The following is a 25,985-nucleotide window of genomic DNA, read 5'->3' on the forward strand; positions in this document are numbered from 1 at the left end:
ACCATAAAGAAAAAAGGGGCTCTCTGAATGCATGAAATTGACAAAGCTTCAAAGGAAACAACAGTCAGCAGATGCTTTGGTCAAGCAGCCGAGCAATCCAGACTAAGCCATGCATCATTTGCTCCGCGTGACTTCCTCATCAAAGAACGATGGCATCTTCAACACGCCACTTTCGCTGCGTTGCTGCACGCCATCTGTGAAACCTGCAAGAAACAGTCAACACCGATTTCACTTTCTTTGTGCTCGCCTCCTCTCATACAATGAACTCCAAATGCTGAGTCTTCCTACTAAAAACTTGATCACCAAGCAACGCAAACATTCCCTTCCCCTATAAAATCTCGATCTGTACAAAGCATTCTTCCTCGAGTTACTACACTTCAGTCTCCTCCCGTCGCCGAGTTCATCTTCGTGTGTTGGGCCAAACCAAAAGCTAGTCATGGAGATCAGCAACGAAGGCCATAAGAACTCATTCCTGTCGGCGTTGGCGTCGTGGTTCCGATGCTTCTTCCGCACCAATCATGCAAAGGGAGTAAAACCGGCGGGATCGGCTGCGCCGGACGCAGCGATGGTTGCCGCTGCTAAGCATTTCTCTCACACAGTCAACTTAGGATAGACTTGTGTTCTTGCATGCCACCACTCTAGTTTGTATTAGTATTTTCTCGTATATATTTGTAAGCTCTTAAGCTAACTGTACATGAAGGAATTCGCAAGATTTGCCCGTGCTATGATCGATAGAAGTACCTTTGTGATCATTGGAGAAACTTGATGGGAGTATTGATGAAGCTTTTTTAGTCGTTGATTAGAACATGACAATAAAAAATTGAAAAGCATGCTTTCCTATGGAACAATCTCTCCAGGAAATATGTGTCAGATGACGAATAGCCCTTATCGTTGTGAGTCCATGCTTCTATATGCAGCTGAGAAAGCTTCCAGGAAAACTGTTGTTGAAAGTTGATCCACAGGAGTGCATGTATCATCAAAAAGTCAAACGACCGCACAACACAAGTCAATTAGAAACCAGCAAGAAGAAGAAGACGAAGTCGCGCTTCCCTTGCCCTCTCTTCATGTAGATCGACTGCCTCCTCATCTGCTGCTTTGAAGTCCAAACACTTACTAATTCTTTGACCTCGGCTGCTTTCTTCTTTCTCAGAAAGAGAGAGCGCAAACACTTGATCGCCAAGAAATGTAAACGTCGACTGCTCGTTACCATCCGAAGAAAGGTCAAAAGCCATCAACTGCAGAGAGATAGGACATGTTGAAAATGTTGTCACTAAGTTTCATCACTTATATTCTAACATATACATACATACATATATATATATATATATATATATATAGTGTCACTTTAATAATAATAATAATAATAATAAAGCAAATTCAGTTCTTCCATTAAAAATACTTGTTTCGCATGTATATATAACTAAATTATAGCGTCTTTAAGATGATGTGCAAGTTAGTGGCTTAATGGCTTCCTCCACTAATATCTATGGCATCTCCTCTATCTCACTTATCATTACAAACGATACCCGTAAATAATTATATTTCTAATTAATATTTTGGAGAAGACCTTTCTATTCCCCAGGAATCTCCTCCACCATAGCTGGGTCAAGTTTATGCAGCAGCTTCCAAGAAAGCAATATGTTATTTGACGGCATCAACCTTGGTCAAGCAGTCCAAAGGCTTTACAGATTCCTTGAACTCGATTCCAAGTTCCTTCCCAGAAAGAAGCAGCGTAAAAAACTTGATCACCAAGCAACATAAACCATTCCTCTCCCTATAAATATATGTTGCTCGTTAGCATCCGAACTACGATAGAAAGCCATCAACTCTCCACCTACGACGCATTCTTCCCTGTGTCGAGCCTCCATTTGTCCCCAAGTTGTACTTCTTGTGCTTGCCTAAACCCGAAGCAAGTGATGGGGAGCAGCAGAAAGGGCAGTAAGCCACTGTGGTCGTGGTTCCGACGCTTCTTCCTGACCGATCACGATCATGGAGAGAAGCGGGGATCGACTGCCCCGGCTGCCGGGCCAGATGCAGCGATGGTCGCCGCTGCTAAGCATTTCTCTCACAAAGTCAACTTAGGCTAGTTTTTTGTGTATCTTGCAAAAGTATAGAAGATTGAGTTATGAAACTTATTGTTCATAATCGATCAAAAATGTATATGTATCTTACAAAAGTATAGAAGATTACCGCATTTATGTACGTTTAGATCAAAAATGTATATGCTTGACTACCACAGATAGGAAATCGCCATTGCTACATGAACTATCAAGCCAATTAGTAACAGAGGCTCGGTGGCTCTTACTCCTTGTTTGGCGAAAAGGTTCTTTTCTAGACACCAATCGACCTACAAGCTCAGGACTCCTCAGACAAGTACTGCACTTTGTATTAACGAAGGAAGATATGCCTGGAAAGTTAACGGATGAACTCGAAGTTTTCCATTAGATAAGATAGAGTGACTTTAGTATTTCTTTAAAAAGCTATTATCTACATCAAGAGAAGGTGGTTTAAAGAAAGAATAAAGCCAGCGGACGAGACTGACCATTGGGACAGACAAAGACAATTATCAATCATTGGAAAATCTCTTGTCGACAAGGGATATATGGAATCTCCATAAGAGGAGCTGTGGTGGTATCGTGCTATTAGACTGTCTGACTGGGTTGGCTATTTTCTACGCTCCCAATGACTGTATTGGATGAAGCACTGGAAAGAGAACAAGACAAGGCTCCAATGACTGATTCTACTGCTCCTCCACCCAGGGAAGGAATGGAGCTTCGCTCTCTGAAGAGAGAGTTGAGAGTTCTTGCTTCCTGCCTTCAAAGTAGATTCAAAGAGATAAGATATGATTCCTTCAGCCTGTCCATTCACAGCGGATGAAGAAATAACATTGTACAGTGCGAACGCGGAGTAGAAAAGATGCATGGTTCTACCACTTAACCTCATTCGTTTTCTCGTCATTCATTCTCTATGCATTTGTCATATTATCAACAAAATCTCTTAATTTTTTTCTAAGAAAAAAGTTAGTTTATACTTTCCAGAATTATCTTCTCTAGAAAAGAAAAAAAAGGGGCTCTTTGAATGCATGAAATTGACAAGGCTTCGGAGGAAACAACAGTCAACAGATGCTTTGGTCAAGCAGCCGAGCAATCCAGACTAAGCCATTCATCATTTGCTCCGCGTGACTTCCTCATCAAAGAACGATGGCAACTTCAACAAGCCGCCTTCGCGCGTCGCTGCACGCCATCTGTGAAGCCAGCAAGAAACAATCAACACCGATTTCACTTTGTTTGTGCTCGCCTCATATATTTTGACTGACGCCTCTTCTCCTACGTTTAAGTCCAAACGCTGAGTCTTCCAACTAAAAACTTGACCACCAAGCAACGCAAACAATGAAGCTTTTTTAGTCGTCGATTAGAACATGATAATAAAAAAATTGAAAAGCATGCCTTTTCCTCGTAGAACAATCTCTATATGGAAATAAGTGTCAACCTTCTTCCTAATCTATATAAACGAGAGGGACATAATCTATATAAATAGGAGAGGGACATGTTAATGAATTTAAGATAAAACTTATTCAATAAAATTTCTTCAATAATTATTCTTATATTCTATTATTTTTATCATATTATTAGAGCAGTGAGAAAAGTGAAATTTCGTTCATGTCTTCGACCAGCGACCAACGTCGTTGAGAAAAGCAAAGCTTCACCCTTGCCTTCGGCCATCTTCCTCACCGCGATAGTCTTCGTTGATCTGCCAACAGTCAATGGACTTAAGGAGAACGAATGACAAACTTAAGGGGAACGAAAGGAACGCTTGTGCCCTCATAACAATAGTAATCATAGCAGCAGCGATTTGCTCTACTCACGAAGCCTCTCGCTCGTAAACCATTATTTGCATCGATCCAAGATTTGTATCCTTGATAGGAGCACCATCTTGCGATGGCATGATAGAAGATAAGATTTCCATGTTGAAAATATTGTCGATAAGTTTCATCACTTATATTCTAACATATATACACTTATATATATATATATACATATATATATATATATGTATATATATATATATATGTATATATATATATATGTATATATATATATATGTATATATATATATATATGTATATATATATATATACATATATATATATACATATATATATATATAGTGTCACTTTAATAATAATAATAATTGAGAAAATTCAGTTCTTCCATTAAAAATACTTGTTTAGCATGTATATATAACTAAATTATAGCGTCTTTAAGATGATTTGCAAGTTAGTGGCTTAACGGCTTCCTCCTCTATCTCACTTATCACTACAAACGAAAACTGTAAATAATTATATTTCTAATTAATATTTTGAGAGAAGACCTTTCTATTCCCCAGGAATCTCCTCCACCATAGCTGGGTCAAGTTTATGCAGCAGCTTCCAAGAAAGCAATATGTTATTTGACGGCATCAACCTTGGTCAAGCAGTCCAAAAGCTTTACAGATTCCTTGAACTCGATTCCAAGTTCCTTCCCAGAAAGAAGCAGCGTAAAAAACTTGATCACCAAGCAACATAAACCATTCCTCTCCCTATAAATATATGTTGCTCGTTAGCATCCGAACTACGATAGAAAGCCATCAACTCTCCACCTACGACGCATTCTTCCCTGTGTTGAGCCTCCATTTGTCCCCAAGTTGTTCTTCTTGTGCTTGCCTAAACCCGAAGCAAGTGATGGGGAGCAGCAGAAAGGGCAGTAAACCACTGTGGTCGTGGTTCCGACGCTTCTTCCTGGCCGATCACGATCATGGAGTGAAGCGGGGATCGACTGCCCCGCCTGCCGGGCCAGATGCAGCGATGGTCGCCGCTGCTAAGCATTTCTCTCACAAAGTCAACTTAGGCTAGTTTTTCTGTATCTTTCATGCGACTGTAGCTTGTATTTCTCAGCATTTTTAGGTGATGGGATTGGGTTATGAAACTTATTGTTCATAATCCATCAAAAATGTATATGTATCTCACAAAAGTATAGAAGATTACCGCATTATGTACTTTTAGATCGACAATTTCCTTGTTTCCTAAATATCTGCAAGACTGCAATGACTCATCACAAATTTAAAGAATATATATATATATATATATATATATATATATATATATATATATATATATATATATAAAGAATATAAATAAATAAATAATAGGATGCTTCTTTCTCATTAATAAACAAGAGGGATTGGAAATTATTATTTTCTGAAAATTTAAAAAGTTTCTTGAATTAAAATTGCATTAAGTCAACCACATCGTTGTCATTAATCTTCATTTTATTGAATTTTTTTATGACTCGATAAAAAAAAGGATAAGCTAATGAATTTATTTTCCATGTTTTATTTCTTCTAGGCGTGAAAGAGATCAAGAATCCGTTTAAGGACTAAAAATAAATTATTTATTTTGACTTTCTTTACCCATATTAATTTTATGGCCTTTCTTTCTGTTTTCACTCGTATTAATGATTCTCAGGTTATTTGATTAAATATTTTTTGTAATATCTAAGACAATTAGCTGCGTCTCATAGTTGGAGTCCTTTGATCAAATATATTTTAATCTCTAATATAATTAACAAATTATATAATATTTTGGATAAATTCTTGAAAAAATACTCAGCTTTTTCACCACTGATTGATAGAATTATCAAACAATGTTAGCTTTTTACCTAACACCTTTGAATATCTTTTTTTCTTCTTTTTATAATGGATCGGTAAACGGGTCCAGAAATAATATAATGCAGTATAAAAATATTATAATATAATAGTTTTTTATAAATTTATGAAAATATTATGCTTTTATTATTATTTTTATATTATGTTATCGTAGTTTTAGTAATATTAGAAAAACTATAACATTATAAAAAAATTCTATAAGATTTTATTTTTTATCTTAATCATACCAAAAAAATATAACACAGCGTTTTTATTCTATATTATAATATTTTTAGTTTTACTGAAAATATTTTAACATAATATAAAAAATACTGTAAATTCATCGATCCACTCAATGGATTGATTTTAAAAAAAAAAGTAAAAAAGAGATAAAATGGGGGTTGGTGACAGGGGATATTTCAAAACTTAGATTAAAAAAATGATGTTAAAGGGATACTTTTCTAGAAAATTTTATTTTTAAACAAAATTCATCCTAGTGTTTTTTTTTATTTCTTAGGAGATTAAGATTTACATTTGTTATTTACAATCCTATAATAATTTTTTTAATATTCCTAGGTTATCCCTTTATATATATACATATATACACACATATATATATATATACATACATATATATATATATACATATATATATATACATATATATACATATATATTTATATATACATATATATACATATGTACATATACATATATATATATATATATATACATATACATTTATATATATATATATATATATATACATATATATAACACTTAATTCTAATAAAATCTTCTCACTCCTATGAAAATGATAAAATGGTGAAATAGATAAATGGTGAAATGAAATAATATGAAAATGGAAGAAGAAGAAGGGAAAGTCAATGTCATTATAATGCACCAGAAAAGAAAAAAAAACTAGGTAAAAAATGAATTAGAGGAGTTGTAAATAATAAAATATTAATTTATTAATTTTTAAAAAGATCATGAATAATAATGATGTTGTGAATATTATTATTATTATTATTATAAGAATAATTATTATTATAATTATTAGATGATAGAGGGTAGGGGTGGAATTTTTCTTAAAAAATAAGCTACTTCCGTTCATGTCGTCAGTAGCTTCCAAGCACACTCAACCACTGCCACCCCCAGGTTTATCTTCTTCTTCGTTTTGCTCTCCTTCCTCCACAACTTCATCTCTTACTTGGGGCGCTTGAGAGCTGCGGGAGAGGTTTTAGTCTTGAAAAGGAGTTGCTTGAAGCCGGATGATAAGCGATCCATGGAGGTCGTCGCGTTGAGAAGACTACTAACCAGAGATTTATCGCACAAGAGAAACGTTTATTGTATCAAGAGAATAAATGGATTAAATATCCAGAGAAAAACAAACTCTGAGAAAGGTTTCTTAAAAAAGATAATTTATTTTAAAAATAATTAATATAATATTTCTGTGGAGACTATATAAACTCCATATATAAAGTCATAAAATATATAGAGTTTTGAAGTCGTATAAAATTTTAAGTGAAAGATAGAAGATTTAATTTTCTCATACACTTCCTGTGATAAATATATCTCTTTTTTATTTATTTTTAATATTTAGTATCAAAGTAGAGGTTAAGCTATGACTTTTTCTCCAAACACTATCTAATTCCAGATCCCTTAATTGACAAAAAAAAATTATAATATATGGTGCATCTAAATGAAGGTATTTTTAGGCTCCCAAGATATATATGGAAGATTATAAAAGATGAATTTATTTAACCAAGTCTAATAAAAGATGGAGTAATAAATACAGAAGCAAGAACAATTCAAAGATAGAGAATAACGAAAGAGAAAAAAATATTGTTCATGATCTACTAAGAGCTTAATGATATAATATTTGAGATCATTGCTCTAGAAATACTTCAAAAGAGACATGAGAAAAACCATTTAGTGATGTGGATAAGGTAAAAAAGTTTCGTCCATAAGTTTTACAAGTTAAGTTTGAAAAATTACAACAAGATACTTATGAATCTATTTTTAATTATTTCTTAAAAGTTATTTCTATTGTTCGAGATAAAATGGTAAACAATTAAGTGATAAAAAGTAATAGAAAAAAAATACTAAGATCTCAAGATTCAAAGTTTGATTTTATTGCTATATCAATCGAAGAGTCTACAGATTTAGAACAATTAATGGGTTCTCTTTAAGTTCATAAATAAATGCTCACAAAAAGATAAGAAAAAAAATCTAAAATTATGTATATCATTATGAATATTATTTCTTTAATATTAGTTAGGACTAATCCCTTAATATTATTTTATAAGTTATTAGTCTAAGTCACTTTGGTGTCTACAAGACCAATACAATAATATAAATATAATTTAAAATGTCCTATGAAAGATAAAACTTTTATTATAATTCATATCACAAAAGTCTATCATCCCAAGACATTTTGGTAACTATAAGTCATATAAAACTTAGAGATGATTTACAAATAATATTCATCAAATTTTTTTAATTTAATTTATGTTAAGCAATTCAATGATAAAATAACAACCATAATAATTATTGAATATTAATCAACAAAAGAAAAAGTACATATGATAATCATGATAACATATAAATCATTGAAAGATTAATATTATTTTATAATTTTAAATATATACATGTGATTAACCAAATGAATATCCAAAACAATAATTAGATTTTATTTATCACATGTAAAAATATAATCAACGATTCATATGAGAAAATTATAAATGTAAATCATAATTTATATTTTTAATAAAAAATTAAATCCAAACATAAATATAATCATGATCAAATTCAAACATAATTATAATAAATCATATTTATCAATTTTCTAATTGATGATATAAATTAGAATTCTCAATTTCATAAGGTAAAACTGTAAATATGTTGATAAGATATAAATTGGAATTACGAAATTTATAAAGGATGGAATTATAATTTGATAAAAACCTAGCTTCGAAGGAAAAACTGTAAATATGTTAGAAACCCTACTACCTGTGCCACCGTTGCCTGCGCGTGCACGACTACCGCAGGGCTGTCGTCACCTACGCATGGTTGATACTGCTTGCGCATGGTTGACCACGGTTCCTGCCCACGTGTGGCCGCCACTTGGGTGCGGCCTGTGCTTGCACGTGGCTACCGCTTGGGCTCGACCTATCCACGTGCGACTGTCGCTTAGGCGGTTGTCTGCCCTCGTGCGACCACCGCATAGGCGATGTGATGCTCGTGTGTGTGTGTTGCTTACATGTGACTACCGCCTATTGCAACTACTGCTGTGGCGTGCACGTTGCCCGGCGTAGCCTCTATCGCCATCAGATTTGTTGGTTGTAGGTAACAAGATCGGTGACGTCCATTTGCTTCACATTCATGGAGATCGTGTTTACAACAAATCTAACATTACTAGCAGTAGACAATAAAACAGAATAGATAGGAATACATATCGATGAAATATAGATCATTCAAGCATCGTAAACAAAAATAATAGATCTAGTACATTTGATCTCAAGAACCTATGTTTTGATACCAATTGTAAACATAAAATCTATAATATGATATGAAAAAAATCTTTTATGCTAAGATTGAAATTAAATAAAATTAGATATGGTTTTACGATACATACTTTTTGATGTCATATGAAAAATAGATTTTTGTGTGATCTGTAAAGGCACCGTCTTTAGATCCAAGATCGCAGTTAATTTACAAAGAGAACTAGATCCTTCTCCTCTCTTCCTATCCTTTCATAGTACCACTTAGATTGATGGTTAGGGAGAAGAGTTAAGAGAGAGACTATAATCCCTATGAGTTGCGCAACCTCTATTATCCAGTCCCTAGAGATCTTGTCTATTTATAAGTAAGAGCAAAGGGTCTATGATAACTTATTATGAGAGTTCCTCCCATCTAAGGTATCATCCCTAAGGAATTCTATTTTAATATGGACTTCTTTTCTATTAGTTAATATATATCATCAAAATTTAATTAGTTATATTATATATCTTATCCAATTATAAATGACAATAAAATCTAACCATTCCTTTAGCCCACTCATTCATAGCGGATGAATTAATAACATTGTAACTTCAAATGTTTTTGCTAACCCTCCCAAAAGCTCGTGCGAACACAGAGTAGAAAAGACACAAGGTTCTACCACTTAGTAAGGTAAGTACCAAGTACATAGTAGCGGTCCATACCGATGAAAAGGTCTAAGTGAGCTCCTCAAATTGCATTTTATCTTTCTAGCGCTAAGCATATCATATTGCCCATAATAATTTTATGCTACGAAATGATTTGTTTCACTTAAACCTATTCTCTTTCTCGTCATTCATTCTCTATGTATTTGCCACATCATGTCAAGACAACCGGATAAATAATCAATATTCTCGTAAAACCTCTTAAATTTAAAATATTTTAATAATTAAAAAAATGACATATTAGATATAATAAGTTTAAGGGATGAGAATACTAAAATTAAACTTATTAAAGTATGATAAAAAAATTCATCGCATCAAGTGAGAGGTTTATTACATTAAGAGGAGAAATAGATTAAATGCTTATAGAAGGATAAACCAATATTGACTATTGTTTCTTAAAAGGATTTCTTGAAAAAGAATGATTTATTTTAAAAATAATTAATATAATATATCTATGAGATTATATAAACCCTGATCATAAAACATATAAACTTTTTGAAACTATAAAGAGTTTTAAATGAAAGATAGAAAATTTAGTTTTGTCCGACTTTTTCTTTATAAAATAATAGAACTATCTCTTCTTCTTATCTATTTTTAATATCTAACTACCAGTTAGAAGGTACTAAGATTTACTACTTTTTTTTTTTTCCACTAGCCGCAGACATGCGTTACTACTTGAACTATCAAGCTAATTAATAACCATAAAGAAAAAAGGGGCTCTCTGAATGCATGAAATTGACAAAGCTTCAAAGGAAACAACAGTCAGCAGATGCTTTGGTCAAGCAGCCGAGCAATCCAGACTAAGCCATGCATCATTTGCTCCGCGTGACTTCCTCATCAAAGAACGATGGCATCTTCAACACGCCACTTTCGCTGCGTTGCTGCACGCCATCTGTGAAACCTGCAAGAAACAGTCAACACCGATTTCACTTTCTTTGTGCTCGCCTCCTCTCATACAATGAACTCCAAATGCTGAGTCTTCCTACTAAAAACTTGATCACCAAGCAACGCAAACATTCCCTTCCCCTATAAAATCTCGATCTGTACAAAGCATTCTTCCTCGAGTTACTACACTTCAGTCTCCTCCCGTCGCCGAGTTCATCTTCGTGTGTTGGGCCAAACCAAAAGCTAGTCATGGAGATCAGCAACGAAGGCCATAAGAACTCATTCCTGTCGGCGTTGGCGTCGTGGTTCCGATGCTTCTTCCGCACCAATCATGCAAAGGGAGTAAAACCGGCGGGATCGGCTGCGCCGGACGCAGCGATGGTTGCCGCTGCTAAGCATTTCTCTCACACAGTCAACTTAGGATAGACTTGTGTTCTTGCATGCCACCACTCTAGTTTGTATTAGTATTTTCTCGTATATATTTGTAAGCTCTTAAGCTAACTGTACATGAAGGAATTCGCAAGATTTGCCCGTGCTATGATCGATAGAAGTACCTTTGTGATCATTGGAGAAACTTGATGGGAGTATTGATGAAGCTTTTTTAGTCGTTGATTAGAACATGACAATAAAAAATTGAAAAGCATGCTTTCCTATGGAACAATCTCTCCAGGAAATATGTGTCAGATGACGAATAGCCCTTGTCGTTGTGAGTCCATGCTTCTATATGCAGCTGAGAAAGCTTCCAGGAAAACTGTTGTTGAAAGTTGATCCACAGGAGTGCATGTATCATCAAAAAGTCAAACGACCGCACAACACAAGTCAATTAGAAACCGGCAAGAAGAAGAAGACGAAGTCGCGCTTCCCTTGCCCTCTCTTCATGTAGATCGACTGCCTCCTCATCTGCTGCTTTGAAGTCCAAACGCTTACTAATTCTTTGACCTCGGCTGCTTTCTTCTTTCTCAGAAAGAGAGAGCGCAAACACTTGATCGCCAAGAAATGTAAACGTCGACTGCTCGTTACCATCCGAAGAAAGTTCAAAAGCCATCAACTGCAGAGAGATAGGACATGTTGAAAATGTTGTCACTAAGTTTCATCACTTATATTCTAACATATACATACATACATATATATATATATATATATATATATAGTGTCACTTTAATAATAATAATAATAATAATAAAGCAAATTCAGTTCTTCCATTAAAAATACTTGTTTCGCATGTATATATAACTAAATTATAGCGTCTTTAAGATGATGTGCAAGTTAGTGGCTTAATGGCTTCCTCCACTAATATCTATGGCATCTCCTCTATCTCACTTATCATTACAAACGATACCCGTAAATAATTATATTTCTAATTAATATTTTGGAGAAGACCTTTCTATTCCCCAGGAATCTCCTCCACCATAGCTGGGTCAAGTTTATGCAGCAGCTTCCAAGAAAGCAATATGTTATTTGACGGCATCAACCTTGGTCAAGCAGTCCAAAGGCTTTACAGATTCCTTGAACTCGATTCCAAGTTCCTTCTCAGAAAGAAGCAGCGTAAAAAACTTGATCACCAAGCAACATAAACCATTCCTCTCCCTATAAATATATGTTGATCGTTAGCATTCGAACTACGATAGAAAGCCATCAACTCTCCACCTACGACGCATTCTTCCCTGTGTAGAGCCTCCATTTGTCTCCAAGTTGTTCTTCTTGTGCTTGCCTAAACCCGAAGCAAGTGATGGGGAGCAGCAGAATGGGCAGTAAGCTACTGTGGTCGTGGTTCCGACGCTTCTTCCTGACCGACCACGATCATGGAGTGAAGCAGGGATCGACTGCCCCGCCTGCCGGGCCAGATGCAGCGATGGTCGCCGCTGCTAAGCATTTCTCTCACAAAGTCAACTTAGGCTAGTTTTGTGTATCTTTCATGCGACTGTAGCTTGTATTTCTCAGCATTTTTAGGTGATGTGATTGAGTTATAAAACTTATTGTTCATAATCCATCAAAATGTATATGTATCTCACAAAAGTATAGAAGATTACCGCATTATGTACTTTTAGATCGACAATTTCCTTGTTTTCTAAATATTTGCAAGACTGCAATGACTCATCACAAATTAAAAGTATATATATATATATATATATATATATATATATATATATATATATATATATATATATATATATATATATATATAAAGAATATATATAAATAAATAATAGGATGCTTCTTTCTCATTAATAAACAAGAGGGATTGGAAATTATTATTTTCTGAAAATTTAAAAAGTTTCTTGAATTAAAATTGCATTAAGTCAACCACATCGTTGCCATTAATCTTCATTTTATTGAATTTTTTTATGACTCGATAAAAAAAAAGAATAAGTTAATGAATTTATTTTCCATGTTTTATTTCTTCTGGGCGTGAAAGAGATCAAGAATCCGTTGAAGGACTAAAAATAAATTATTTATTTTGACTTTCTTTACCCATATTAATTTTATGGCCTTTCTTTCTGGTTTCACTCGCATTAATGATTCTCAGATTAGGGGTGGTTATTTGATTAAATATTTTTTGTAATATCTAAGACAATTAGCTGCTTCTCATAGTTGGAGTCCTTTGATTAAATATGTTTTAATCTCTAATATAATTAAACAAATTATATAATATTTTGGATAAATTCTTGAAAAAAAAACTTATAAAAATATTATAATATAATAGTTTTTATAAAATTTATGAAAATATTATGCTTTTAGTGTTTTTATATTATGTTATAGTATTCTTAGTAATATTAGGAAAACTATAACATTATAAAAAAATATTATAACACTTTGTTTTTTTTATCTTAATCATACTTAAAAAAACTATAATACAACTTTTTATTCTATATTATAATATTTTTAGTATTACTGAAAATATTTTAGCATAATATAAAAACACTATAAATTCATTGATCCACTCAATGGATTGATTTTAAAAGAAGTAAAAAAAGATAAAATGGGGGATATTTTCAAAATTAGATAGAAAAGAATGATGTTAAAGGGATACTTTTCTAGAAAAATCTATTCTTTTTGAAAATTCATCCCAATATTTTTTTATATTTTTAGGAGATTACTATTTACATTTGTTATTTACAACCCTATAATAATATTTTTTTAATATTCCTAGGTTACCCCTTTATATATATATCTTTAATTTATAACTCAATTTTAATAAAATCTTCTTACGCTTTATTTATCATTTATACATATATTCTTATCCTTTATCTCTTAATAATCGGAGATAAATAAAATAATAAAATAAATAGATGATGAAATGAAATGATTTGAAGATCGAAGCTGTCGATAATAAAATATTATTTATTAATTTTTTAAAAGATTGTGAATAATAATGGTGTTGTGAATATTATATTATTATTATTATTATTATTATTGAGATGATGGGAGGGTAGGGGTGGAATTTTCCTTAAAGAATAGGCTACTTGGTTAAACAATACGTTCTTTTGCTTCCGAGGGCAGCGGCCGCCCCCCTCGCCGTCCGTGCCTGCCGCCGCGGCAGTTTCCAATCACACTCCGCCGCTGCCACCCCCAGGTTTATCTTCTTCTTCTCTTTGTTCTACTCCCTCCGCAGTTTCTTCTCTTACAGGGGAGCGCCTGAGAGCCGTGGGAGTGGTTTTAGTCTTGGAAAGGTGCCGCTCGGCGCCGGATGAGAAGCGATCCATGGAGGCCGCCGCGTCGAGATCCGGCAGGGGGTTCGACGACGAGGATGACGACGATCAGGAGTTTGCGAAAAGAGAAGGCTTCTTCTTCTCCCATAAAGGTGGTTCCTTTTGTAGCTGTTTCTGTTCTCTCTCTTTTTTATTCGCCTTTCCCTTTCAGATGCGCTCCACTATTCCGTGTTCGGCGTCGGTAACCACCGCCGATGCATAATGTGGATTGTCTGACTGCAAACTGCAAATTGCAACTTGAATTGTAACGAAAGGGAAATGCTTTCGTTTTCATTTTTCCCAATTTTCATTTTATTATGGTTTTTAGTGGTAGTGATATAGACCCATGCAAAGATGAAATTTTGCAGGCGTTATAATGATTTCGTTTGGACATTAACTGATATCTTCTGAATTCTTATGCTTTTCTTCTTGATGGATAGCAGATTTGACCATCAAAGCAGATGGGAAAGGAAGTGGCACCGATGACCTGCCAACTACCCCGAGGTCTAAGCATTCTGCCATGGAGCAGCGGAGAAGAAATAAAATCAATGACAGGCAAGTGACCATTATGGTAATATATGCAAAAATCTCCAAATTCTGCTCTATATGTTGCTTGTTTCTGCCCTAAACTTATTCTGGCATTTTCTTTAAACTGTTTTTTTTTGGGAGTTTGAAGTAGTTGTGTATCCTGGTTCTCCTTGGCGATTAATTTAGGAACCGATGAGACTCTGCAATTTGCCACTTGTTTAATCAATTGGCTATAGCATGAAAATAACAATCACTATGTACTTTAGATCTTTTGGATGTGACCTTCTACATGTTCTTAGTTTTGCTTGGTCATAGTTGGTCCCTCTCAAAATTAATTAAACCCTAATCAAGAAAAAAAATGTATATGCTTATGCTTTCACTTTGATGTCATGATCTGGAAAGATTTGCTTAGATCTAGGAGATGGAGCGTGGTCTGCTGAGAGGGAAGCCACATGGGAGCCAGTTGGACTATTGGCTAGAAGGACTTCTTGAGGTGTGGAGCTCAAAGGCAAAGAGGCACCAGATCATGAGCCAAGGTAACTCTGATGAGCGAAGGAAGGAACATAGTGTCGAGCGGTATACCTTGGTTGGCTGGAGGGGCCTCACTTTTGCAACCGATGATAATTGTTTGGTAGCAGGCAAGACCCCCTGCTTTTCTGATGGAGGACAAGTTTTTCCTGTAGGTGATACTAACCACCTATAATCCTGACATTCACTGAGATATATAAGAGACCATAGGGTGAAGGTGACACATTGAATGAGTAGGCAGCAATCTGTGTAAGCCTAGAAGGTCCTTAATTTTGGTTGACCAAGGTCCTAGGTGGATGGCCAACCTCTCAGTTTATTGGTCTTGGGCTTCTTATATAAACTCCCCTGATTGGTTATGTGCTTGGAGTGAGGTAGGTCCGTCTGTCAGCCAAATAGGACCAGTTCACAATAGATTTTTTGTTTTATCATCTTTCTCTCTGGTTGTTTTCTCTGAAATCTTTGTAAGGCTTAAAGGCCATGCATGGACATTAATTTCTCTTCTATGCAATTAACTGGTTTGTTTAAGTTGCTTATTTCTCTAATTGATAGTTTACAATGTTGTCTTACCTTGAATCGGGAAAAGCACTGATTGGATGGTCATACTCTATCAATTTAGGAGATAATATTAGTTGACTCTCAAGTCTCAACTGAAATTCATCTTTTCTTTTCAACCTTCTCTATTTTCCTTTACATAAATCTTTTTATTTATCGCTATATATGGTGTTGCTTACTTATTGTTTGTAACAATACATGAATATTGTACTTGCCTGTTTAGTTTATGGCAACAAGTGACACTATATATGGTGTTGCTAACCTATTGTTGGTAACAATACATGAATATTGTACTTTCCTGTTTAGTTTATGGCAACAAGTGATGTGGTGCACTTGTTTTCTGTAGTTTAATAAGCTGAATGTTAACTGTCTTATGTACTTGCAGATTTCAGATACTTAGGGAACTCATACCTCATAGCGATCAGAAGAGAGATAAAGCATCATTTCTTCTGGAGGTATATATCATGCCAATAGTGCATAACTATGGAATATCTTTCCTCTTCTACATTATATTCTTTGACATTAACAGTTTTGCTTATTGTTTATTATACTTTTCAGGTGATTGAATACATCCAGTTTTTACAAGAGAAGGTTCAAAAATATGAGTCATCTTACCCAGGATGGAATCAGGATAATGCCAAATTGATGCCTTGGGTAATTGTTTGTTATGCTTCCTCTATGTATGTGCATGACTATGGCTATGCATGCAAATTTGCTTAAAACATGCAATCTGTGGTGAAATTGTCCGTCTAGGGAATTATGTCTCTAGGTTCTTTGTATAGCAACAGTATTTAAAATCTTGCATCTAATTCTTTTAGCTATGTTGTAGGTCTCTGCTTATTCATCTTTTTTTGTATAAAATAAATTCTTCTATAAATGATGCAAGCTCTGGTAACAAACTATTATGATTTAAATGATATTCTTTGTAACATAAAAAAGTACTAAAAATATTTTTTTCATATAGAACATTTCTCTACTGTTGATAATATTATGCTCTTTGGAATCTGCCTTGAGTCTGTTGTATCTTTTTGACAAATTTTCTTGCAGCATAATTTAATTTTTATCTGGGCCCAAATCAATCTTGAATTATTTTTTTAAAAAGATGGTTCCAAATTTATTTTGAAATCTTAATTACTTATGCAAATAAAAGCACTTTTCTAATATTTTGCTTTGTTTTTTTTGTTTTATGGCAGGTAAAAGTCTATTACAGATCATTCTGGAAGAATGCACAGGTGTCTGTCATTTAGGCAATATGACTATCAATTGACAATTTTTATGCCTCTTTGCTGTTATAGAGCTGTCATGGTGATATGCTTTACTGGTGCAATGATTTTTTGCTATTCTTCCCACCCATAATCCCTTTTTTTTCCTTTCAACAGAACAACAACCAAACCCCTGTAGATGGTCTATCTGACCCTTCTCAAGTCATTAGAAATGGTTCTGCTCCTCCTGCATCTGTTTTCGCTGGACAGTTTGATGAAAATGATATCCCTGCTGCACCTGTTATGCTTTCAAATGCTCCGAATCCAACACAATTGGACATGACTACTGGTGTCCCCTACAAGATAATGGAAACTGCTACAGGTTTTGCTAGTAAGTGAACTACAACTCCTTTTATTGGCCAATATAATTTGCTTTTGTGAGGGTAAATAGTGGTGCAAATCAGAGATTGATTTCAGTTGCAGATAACATGCCCTCTCAGGCTCAGCCGCATTGGTTAGGATCATCCAGCCCTGCTGATTGTGCTGTGAGCAGTGAGATGTTGAATGAGCAAGAAGAGTTGATAATTGATGAGGGCACAATTAATGCATCTGCCAGCTACTCCCAAGGGTATGTGCCAAACTATTCGTTGATAACTATTTTTATGCTGCTTCTAGATTTCAGCTTGAATTATACATCCATTTACAAATTACTTTTCTGGAAGGATGCTTGTGTTTGCTCATTTCATCTGTGTGCATTTCTTTTATCACTTTTTGGTTGCAGTTTTCGTACTCCTTCACCTATTTCATTTCTTTCAATGGACTTTTCTGTTTGCTTCATTTCTTTCAATAGACTTTTCTGTTTGCTGCTTGAGTTATAATTGGATATTTTAACCAACTTGCTCAAGCTTAAGTCTTTCTTTTCTTGTACTTAGATATCTTGAGAGAGATATGTGAATATATATGATCATTCATATGTCATTATTATTATCACCTGATTTCCTGTTTCTTTTTGTTTGATTTTTTTTCTCATATCAAAGATCTCTTGATGTTTGCAGATTTGATGTTATGTTGCATGTCACATATAGGAAATATTCTTTTGCTGAACTGCATTAGAACCTGCAACTTGATATTTTCTACATATTTTGTTTATGAGTTTAATAACTTTGAAGTGCTTGGTACCAAACAGGCTTTTGACGTCGCTAACTCAGACATTACAAAGTTCTGGTGTAGATCTGTCTCAAGCCAACATCTCTGTGCAAATTAATCTTGGTAAGCGAGCAACTAACAGGAGATCTACTGCCACCACTGCATTGTCCAACTACAAGGTATAGGCTATTCTATTGTAAATAACAGCACATGTGTCTTTGAGCTACATATAATGAATGATCTTCAGCTTTTCTTGAAACGACAGTATGTGATGCTGCTCCAATCCTTAATTTTATTAGTTTGTCTAATATCGGGTGCAAAATATTTGTTTCTAGATTAGCTTCTTATATATCTTATATGTAGTCAGTTAATTGTTTCGTCTCTAGGATCTGTCATATAATATATTGGTGACAAACCCAAAGATTATTCTAAGCTTAATTTAATTATTTTTGGCTAAAACTGCCTAAAATAATGAAACAGATGAAACTTTATGAAACTAATCAGTTTGGATTGGAACTAGCCAAAGGTTGAAAAATGACCAAAAATGACCAAACTCTCAGAACAATGTTTGAAGAATGTCTCGGCCACAGCTTCTAATGTTACTTTAATGGTCAAAATTATTTTCAGGGTGCAAAGTCAACCTTTCTTAATTATGCATGTATTGCTTCTCCATGGGTCAAGACTATCAACTTAGTCCTGCTTCATGTAAACCACTTAATTGGAGGCATTTCTCTATTGCCCTATGACCCTCATAGTTTGCTGTTTTTTCTTGCAATCACAAGGTTCATGATGAAACTCAAAACTGTTGCATTGTACTTGTGGCTTGCAGGAATAATTCTTATAACTGTTGTTTTCTAGTTCATCAATTTTTAAGTCTTGCCCTTGGATTATGTTAACCCTGCTCTTTTTCTTGGCAAATTTGTCTAAATAGGTCCGAGACTAGATTCAAGAATGTGGACTTGTATAATTGTGTTATGTAACTAATCATGCTGTTGTTGTATTAATGTATTTAAATCATAACCACTATGAGTTGTTTGTTAATTTTGGCCATGAGCTTTATATAAAAATATTTGTTTTTAATGTTTTCAGTTCCCTTGTCTTTAGTTATCAGCTTTGCCATATGAGAACTTTGTTTTGTGTTCATGAGATACTGGGTATTCTAATCCATCTCCTGCATGTACTGGGCATATGTTTATTGATCTCGTGTGCGGCTTGCACATGCAAACATCTAAAATAATGTCAGTTGCAGTTCTTGGAGCCGTCAGGTTAATTTTGGGTTATATCACCCTTTTCAAACATGATCTACTCTTGTTCTAATTATCTCCTTAATGGTCATAGGATCCTGATGATCCGGCATCAACTAATCAAGCAGTTGGTCGCTTGATGATGGGGATCACCAATCAGGAGTCTTCACAAGCAGCTAAGAGACACAAGGCTGATAACTGCTAGTTCTTCCTTCCTCAGCTTAATGTGTCACCAGCATTGCTGAACCTTTGTTAAATGTGTTTATTCTGATCAGTCTTCTAGTTTTAGCGAATTTGAGAACTGTTGGTATAATTTAATTTCCGTCGCCATCTGCCAATAGGCCTACATTGCAATATGTGAAGCTGCTTTTCTTTTACAGGCTTCCATATGTTTGTGGAGTTTTGTCTATTTTCTCATAGGAATGCTGTTGTAAGCTCATCAAGATGATTGTCCCATTGGCAGTATATTCTTGTGGACGTGATTAGATATCTATCCTTTTGAGGGTTGTACTATATTTGGTTCTGCATTTAAATGGAAATTGAGCTAATGTAGTTAAATGAACAATGTGTGTCTAATGGATCAGTGTACTAAGAATGTTCTTGTTGGAGATTAGTACTTTCTAAACCTTATTACTAGGACAAGCTTTTCTTGATCATTGCCACCTTATGCTTTAACTTCTTCTGGCACTTCCATGTTTAGGTCACTCTAAGATGCAACATTGACTAAGAATCATATTATTATTTATTAGATCTACAACATTAGAGTTTCTTAGTACCTCCATACCCCAAGCCACCAAAATAAAGGTGTTACTTTGTATGGCCCCTTTACTTTTTCTTTCTTCCATACTATTGGAAAGGTGTTATTTTGTATAGTGTTTGTGCTAAAAGACAGTTCAATTTGTATGTCTACCTGCAGCTGTGCCCACATGAACATGCATGAGTTTATGAGAAAAGCATCATGATAGCTTAATTGCACAATATTAATCAATATCAAACACCTATTGGACACCAAAGGCTTAACTTTTACATCACTGTGCAACAATGATTAAGAAAACCATTATTAGATCAATAAACTAAAAGGATTCCCATTACCCATATACCTCCATCAGTGATCAATGCCTCAAGAGAAGGAATTATCTTTCAGCAACATCTTCAATCCATAAAAAGAACAATCCTCTCTGTTCTATCTCCTGTACATGCAGCTGAGATAACCTGAAAGTTGGATCTCACTCCTCACTTTCTCACAGTCACTCACCTCTCTACACAGGAATCAATCTTATTTAGAAGAATGAAAGATATGCTATAAATATGTATATCCAGCAGCTGCATGAAAAACACTCCTCCAATGTGCTAATAACCTCTTTGCTATGCGTTTACCTTTTCTAAGCAAAACCTCCATCTTTTAGATCTTGGTCCAACAAGGGCCACCTTCATGAAGGATCGCTATGATGGTTTTCTTTGAACAAATGTGTTCTAAAGAGATCAATACCATGATAAAGAACTCATGATGTCCATGGCTCATCAGGCTGTTGAAGGCACTCTTGGGGATTGGCATAGAAATAATCCTCTTCCTTTGGTCTATCAGGAATCACTGCTCTCCTGGTAGGCCTTCCCATGCGATTAGCATGAGCTGCCTTCACTGATGAAGAGAAGTCATCCCACCCTATTGTACCATTACTATACTGATCGATCAGCTCAACTAAAAGCTTCCGATCCAGTATGATAGTTTTCTTGAAACCCAAATATCTGCAAATTAGACAAAAAAAACAGAAATATCCTCTTAGAGAAAGCCGAACAGAAAAAATTAATTGATAATAGCAAAGAAAAATAACTTTGTCTAGCTTTGTGCCAAGACCTTTTGTGCACAGTAATGGGTGGATCTAATCCACTATTTTCAAGGAAAACCCAAACAGATGTGTATTTAATAAATACTCAAGTAGCTGAGATCAGCTAAATGATATCTTCTCTAAAACATACACCACAAAATTTCAAATCATTTGTTAATAATTAATGTAATTTTAATTATTTCTCACTTAGCATCATGCATAAACATTAACAGTGACCAAAATAAGCATATTCATCTCGAATTTTTTCACAGGACTTCGGGTATGTTAACATTAGCACAAAGGAGCCACTTGCCAGCATAACATGGAAACTTTGATGCATCGAAGTAATAGAAGTCCAGTGGTCTTATGGAAACAATTAAACATATAGTTGTCCATAGCAAACACCAATTAAATGAAGAAGAGTCAATTTCGTTCACCATAATAACCAAGTTCAAATTGAAACTAAGGTCCATGATTGTCTAATAGATGTCAGTGATGCTACAGGAAGAGCAGTACCTGCGATGGCCTTCAACAACTTTAGCCATGTTGCCATCATATGTAGGCACAAAGATATCACTCTCTAGAGAAACCATGTAATCCAATGCTGCCATCTGTGATGAGTGGTTCTGGAAATATCTAAGGCCTGAGGGTCCCAGTAACAATTCCTTCCTTACCTGTTCGATAGGATTAAAATTAATTAGGCAAAATGAAATAAAAAACAAACAACTGACGGTCAACTTCTACAGACACCCACCACATTTGGATAAGCATCGGAAAGGGCAGACATTCTCCTGTCACCACCATATATTTCTCCTGCAGCAATATATACTTGGATATTGTGATCAATGTCCAGTGCCTTCAAGATCAGAGCAATCTCTTCTGGAGTTAGAGGACAGAGACCATCTTTCCTTTTCACTTCAGAGTTAATAACTTTCTCTTTCCACCAAGGATATGCATATCTGAAATGGATAAACGTCTAGGAAGTCACTTGAAGAAACTTAAACAAAAGACTATGGAAGACCACCAATGAAGAAATTATATACCTCATTCTTGTCAGCTCTTCTACCTCTTCAATAGTGCAACCATGGGTACATCCAGAGAATGCCAGCATGTCCATTTCATATCGTAAATGGAGAACCAAAAAAAGACCATTCTGTCGCAGAATTCTAATTACCCGCCTACCCAACTCTTCGATCTGAGAGGTAAATCTGAGAGCAGCATAGTTCACCCGGCAACGCAACTTCTGGATCTCTGAAGGCAGGCCATTATTGGCAAGCCTTGCATCTGTCCTGTTGAAGTGCACAACCTTGTGCTTCTTTATCAAAGGAAGAATCTGGTTGCCAGATAATCATGACTCAGTACACTTGTAATAGCATTGCTATTAGATAGATTTCTTTCAATCAAGCTTAAAATGACATACTAACCTGATTTTGATAATACGATATATTAGACCAGCTAACAGGTGGCATAGAGTAGGCTATTCCCGGTTTAATCCTCCATTTTAGTCTAGGTGGTAATTCTTTTAATATCCGTACCTCATCCCTCAATGAGGTGATAAAATGATCAACATCAAATATATCTTGGAACTCACTGCCACATCAATGATTGTTATTTTAGTTCTAGGAAGTAGTATGGAGAGTCCGGATAAAAAAAGGTCAAGATGTGTGTAGCTCATCAAGTCATGAGAAAAACCATCCCAATAAGATATTTGATTAGGAGGGTTACATACACACCTGGGATCAGCCCAAAATGATGTTTTATCCAGCTCCGGTACTATGAGTGTCGCATTCAAATACTTTGCAATAGCAACCATGTCACAGATCTGAAGAAAATGTTGAGCCATCAGTTCCATTGAAAAGCAAAAGAAAAAACAAAAGGCTAAATTGCTCAAGATAAAAAGAAAAAAAATATTGGGTACTTACTGCTGCTCGCATTTGGTTAAGCCCACCATTGCATGAAACCATTACATACCCATTATTTCTGTAGATTCCTAGAGGTAAATGCACCATAAAATCCACATGAGGAAACAATCATATCATCCCAGATGAGCAAACAATTATATAGCAACATGATTCAAATCCAACGATAATGCTTCACCATGTATTTGTCAGACGTAACAAGTAAATTACCTTTGCAAAAGCAAAATATTTTAACTGCCTCAATAGTGAACATTATTTGGGCATGTCATCATGATATACTGATGACAAAGATGTCATCACTAGTAATGGTTCAAAAGAAAGATTATGCCACCAACAAGGCCTTGGGCTTGAACATAGATAGTAGCAAATTAATCAAAGGAATATATCGCCCTCCTTAACCCAAAATTGACTGTTCACCTGCTATTAGCGAATTACTATTATTAAGCACATTTAAAGAAAATGACAAACAGACATCAGGATATCACCTCAGTTGCGTTAATTGCCATATACATGAAGAAAGAAACATTTCAACCATTGAAAATTAGCAAAGAACTGGGAACCTAAATAAAGCTAAGTCTCAATTTACTGACAACGACGCCAAAATTCAAGAACAACAGATCTCATCACCAAACCCAGTAATCTGTCAGACACTAAATCAAATCACAAAGCGATCAAAATCATTAGAAATTTTAACCTTATAGGCACTAAACAGGTTTTATTTATGTAGAAGCAGAACAAGATACTGAAGAATAATTGGAACTGAAAATTTTCTTTGTTGATCTGATGGAGGGCACAAAGAACTCACTTTTCGGTGGAAGAACGATATTCTCAACGCTTGGAGTAACTTGTTTGACGGACAGCGGTGAATCCGAGAAGGTAACGCAAGATGACCAACCTTTCAATACCCTCGGCCCCCATGTCTCCCCCAGCGCCATGAGCTGGAGGAAGCACGTCCATAGCAGCACCGTAGTCGTCGTCCTGACCATCCAAAGCTTCAACTTGGATCTGCCCTTCAGCTTCTCCGCCTTCGCTTCGCCGCCGAGCTTCAGACCGTGGTGCCTCTGTCCTCTGCACTCAGATCCCATCGTCCACTCCAACCGACATTTTCTATGAGTCCAAAATGCACCCCGCCCCATACACAGCAACTCTTGAAAAGATCCCCTCCCGTTCTAATCATCGAAGCCTCATCTAAAGCCTAAAAAAGTCTTTTTTTTTCCCCATTCTTTTCCTTCAAAATCAACAACTAACCAAGCAATCTCTGCTTTAGCACTCCATGCAGCTTGGAAAGAGAAATTGAAACCCGGAAGCGCTTGATACGTCTTCCCAAGAATCCAAAATTTCCAACGAAAGCCAAAATTTTGGATCCAACTATCTTTCCAACCTAAAAGAAATCCCGGAAAGAACCGTCAAGAATGCGATCGTTTCCTACTTCAAGCCACCACCTACTGCAGTCTGATGCAGCGAACGATCGACCAAGACCACCAAAACCACCTCCTTCCGCAAAAAGCCACAGCGAGTCGCCAAAGAAAGGCCAAGAGACATAGTATTGACGGGGGCTAAATGGAGGCCACAGGCCGGATTTGGAGGGACTCAGGAGGCGATAACCGATGCTAAGCGTCCGTGGATCGTGAGAGGGAGGCAGATGAGGGGAATTGGCGTCTGCCGTCCCCCTGCATTGCGATCCAGCAGACGGGAAGTTGTCGCCTTTGGAAGAAGAATGGGCGTAGGCGGCGACGGTGTCGTGGTGTTATTATACGTTTGATGCGGCCTCGTAGCCGTACGCGTCTCTCTCTATTACCCTTAACCGTGGTTGGGTTGTTATACAAGCATACATTCCTCGACCTGGTTGCGGACTCACTCGCCTCCAGCTATAACGGGTCCCGCTGGGACCCACATTTTGACCAATTAGAAAATGGTAAAGACAACGGTAGATTCTTAGCCCTCACGGAGCTGGCGGCAGGATACCAATTCGAGCTCATTTTCGGGCCCCTCCACGCATTAAACGCGGCGATGGTGACGCGTGGAAGAATCAGACGCCCGTGGCCCGATTTGAGTGACGATTTAGATCCCGACACCGGAGGTAATTAACCGGCCTCCGTTTGTGCGCAAGTCGTCAGTAGAGCCGGGACGAAAAGGAGTCAAGGACCTAAAATCTTATCTCTCAAAATTTCTTTCACATATATATATATATATATATACTATCACTTACCATTTCATATGATAAAATAGTAATTATGTTCACAATGGATAAAATAGAGTGTATTTTAGTGATTAGAAAATAGTTATGTATAGGTGATATCAGATAATTAAGATCCTTCATGTTGATAGAAATTCATGAATCTCTTATGATATTATAATTTGTTAATTTAAGTGTCCATGAGAGTGTTTTGTGTATAATTCATAAATTAATTAAGATTGAGTTATGAAGAAAAAATATTGTTGATATTTTGATTGAACCCATATGCATAAGATTATCTAAAGTATATTTGAGATAAAAATGTTGAGTTCTTGGGACTCACTTGTACGAAGATCGATGTCGGGAAGGGTTTTCTAAATTAATCCCTCTAACATTCAAGTTA

The 25,985-nt window shown here is 35.5% G+C and overlaps 2 protein-coding genes across 7 annotated transcripts; one reads left to right on the forward strand and one right to left on the reverse strand.

The window, feature by feature from the left end:
* Nucleotides 1-14,214: 14,214 nt before the first annotated feature.
* Nucleotides 14,215-20,174, forward strand: LOC135679242 (transcription factor BIM2-like). 3 transcript variants are annotated; one of them, XM_065192753.1, is made up of 10 exons: nucleotides 14,215-14,346; nucleotides 14,434-14,574; nucleotides 14,905-15,016; nucleotides 16,455-16,524; nucleotides 16,628-16,723; nucleotides 17,263-17,301; nucleotides 17,449-17,662; nucleotides 17,749-17,899; nucleotides 18,458-18,596; nucleotides 19,756-20,174. In XM_065192753.1, exons 2-10 carry the CDS (start codon nucleotides 14,475-14,477, stop codon nucleotides 19,864-19,866), a joined length of 1,032 nt encoding a protein of 343 aa, XP_065048825.1. In that variant the 5' UTR covers nucleotides 14,215-14,346; nucleotides 14,434-14,474; the 3' UTR covers nucleotides 19,867-20,174. The 3 variants fall into 3 exon arrangements, with proteins under 3 accessions (XP_065048825.1, XP_065048826.1, XP_065048824.1); XM_065192754.1 differs by having other exon boundaries at nucleotides 14,306-14,574; nucleotides 17,755-17,899; XM_065192752.1 differs by having other exon boundaries at nucleotides 14,307-14,574.
* Nucleotides 20,175-20,620: 446 nt separating this feature from the next.
* LOC135679243 (rhamnogalacturonan I rhamnosyltransferase 1-like) lies at nucleotides 20,621-25,170 on the reverse strand. Of its 4 annotated transcripts, none has more exons than XM_065192755.1 (8): nucleotides 24,212-25,170; nucleotides 23,410-23,477; nucleotides 23,221-23,309; nucleotides 22,912-23,077; nucleotides 22,531-22,820; nucleotides 22,242-22,446; nucleotides 22,004-22,161; nucleotides 20,621-21,407 (listed from the first exon to the last, which is right to left on the reverse strand). In XM_065192755.1, exons 1-8 carry the CDS (start codon nucleotides 24,540-24,542, stop codon nucleotides 21,164-21,166), a joined length of 1,551 nt encoding a protein of 516 aa, XP_065048827.1. In that variant the 5' UTR covers nucleotides 24,543-25,170; the 3' UTR covers nucleotides 20,621-21,163. The 4 variants fall into 4 exon arrangements, with proteins under 4 accessions (XP_065048827.1, XP_065048829.1, XP_065048830.1 ...); XM_065192757.1 differs by having other exon boundaries at nucleotides 24,302-25,157; XM_065192758.1 differs by having other exon boundaries at nucleotides 23,410-23,467; nucleotides 24,302-24,512.
* Nucleotides 25,171-25,985: the final 815 nt, after the last annotated feature.

The sequence above is a fragment of the Musa acuminata genome, chromosome BXJ1-7 (assembly GCF_036884655.1).
Source record: "Musa acuminata AAA Group cultivar baxijiao chromosome BXJ1-7, Cavendish_Baxijiao_AAA, whole genome shotgun sequence".
Taxonomy (NCBI): domain Eukaryota; kingdom Viridiplantae; phylum Streptophyta; class Magnoliopsida; order Zingiberales; family Musaceae; genus Musa; species Musa acuminata.

Coding starts and splice junctions, on each gene's coding strand:
- LOC135679242 (XM_065192753.1), top strand. CDS start 14,475: ATGGAGGCCGCCGCGTCGAGATCCGGCAGGGGGTTCGACGACGAGGAT. Junction 16,525..16,627: donor AAGCATCATTTCTTCTGGAG/GTATATATCATG, acceptor TATACTTTTCAG/GTGATTGAATACATCCAGTT. Junction 17,663..17,748: donor AACTGCTACAGGTTTTGCTA/GTAAGTGAACTA, acceptor GATTGATTTCAG/TTGCAGATAACATGCCCTCT.
- LOC135679243 (XM_065192755.1), bottom strand. CDS start 24,542: ATGGGGCGGGGTGCATTTTGGACTCATAGAAAATGTCGGTTGGAGTGG. Junction 22,447..22,530: donor GAAGAGCTGACAAGAATGAG/GTATATAATTTC, acceptor TATCCATTTCAG/ATATGCATATCCTTGGTGGA. Junction 21,408..22,003: donor GTTGTTGAAGGCCATCGCAG/GTACTGCTCTTC, acceptor TCTAATTTGCAG/ATATTTGGGTTTCAAGAAAA.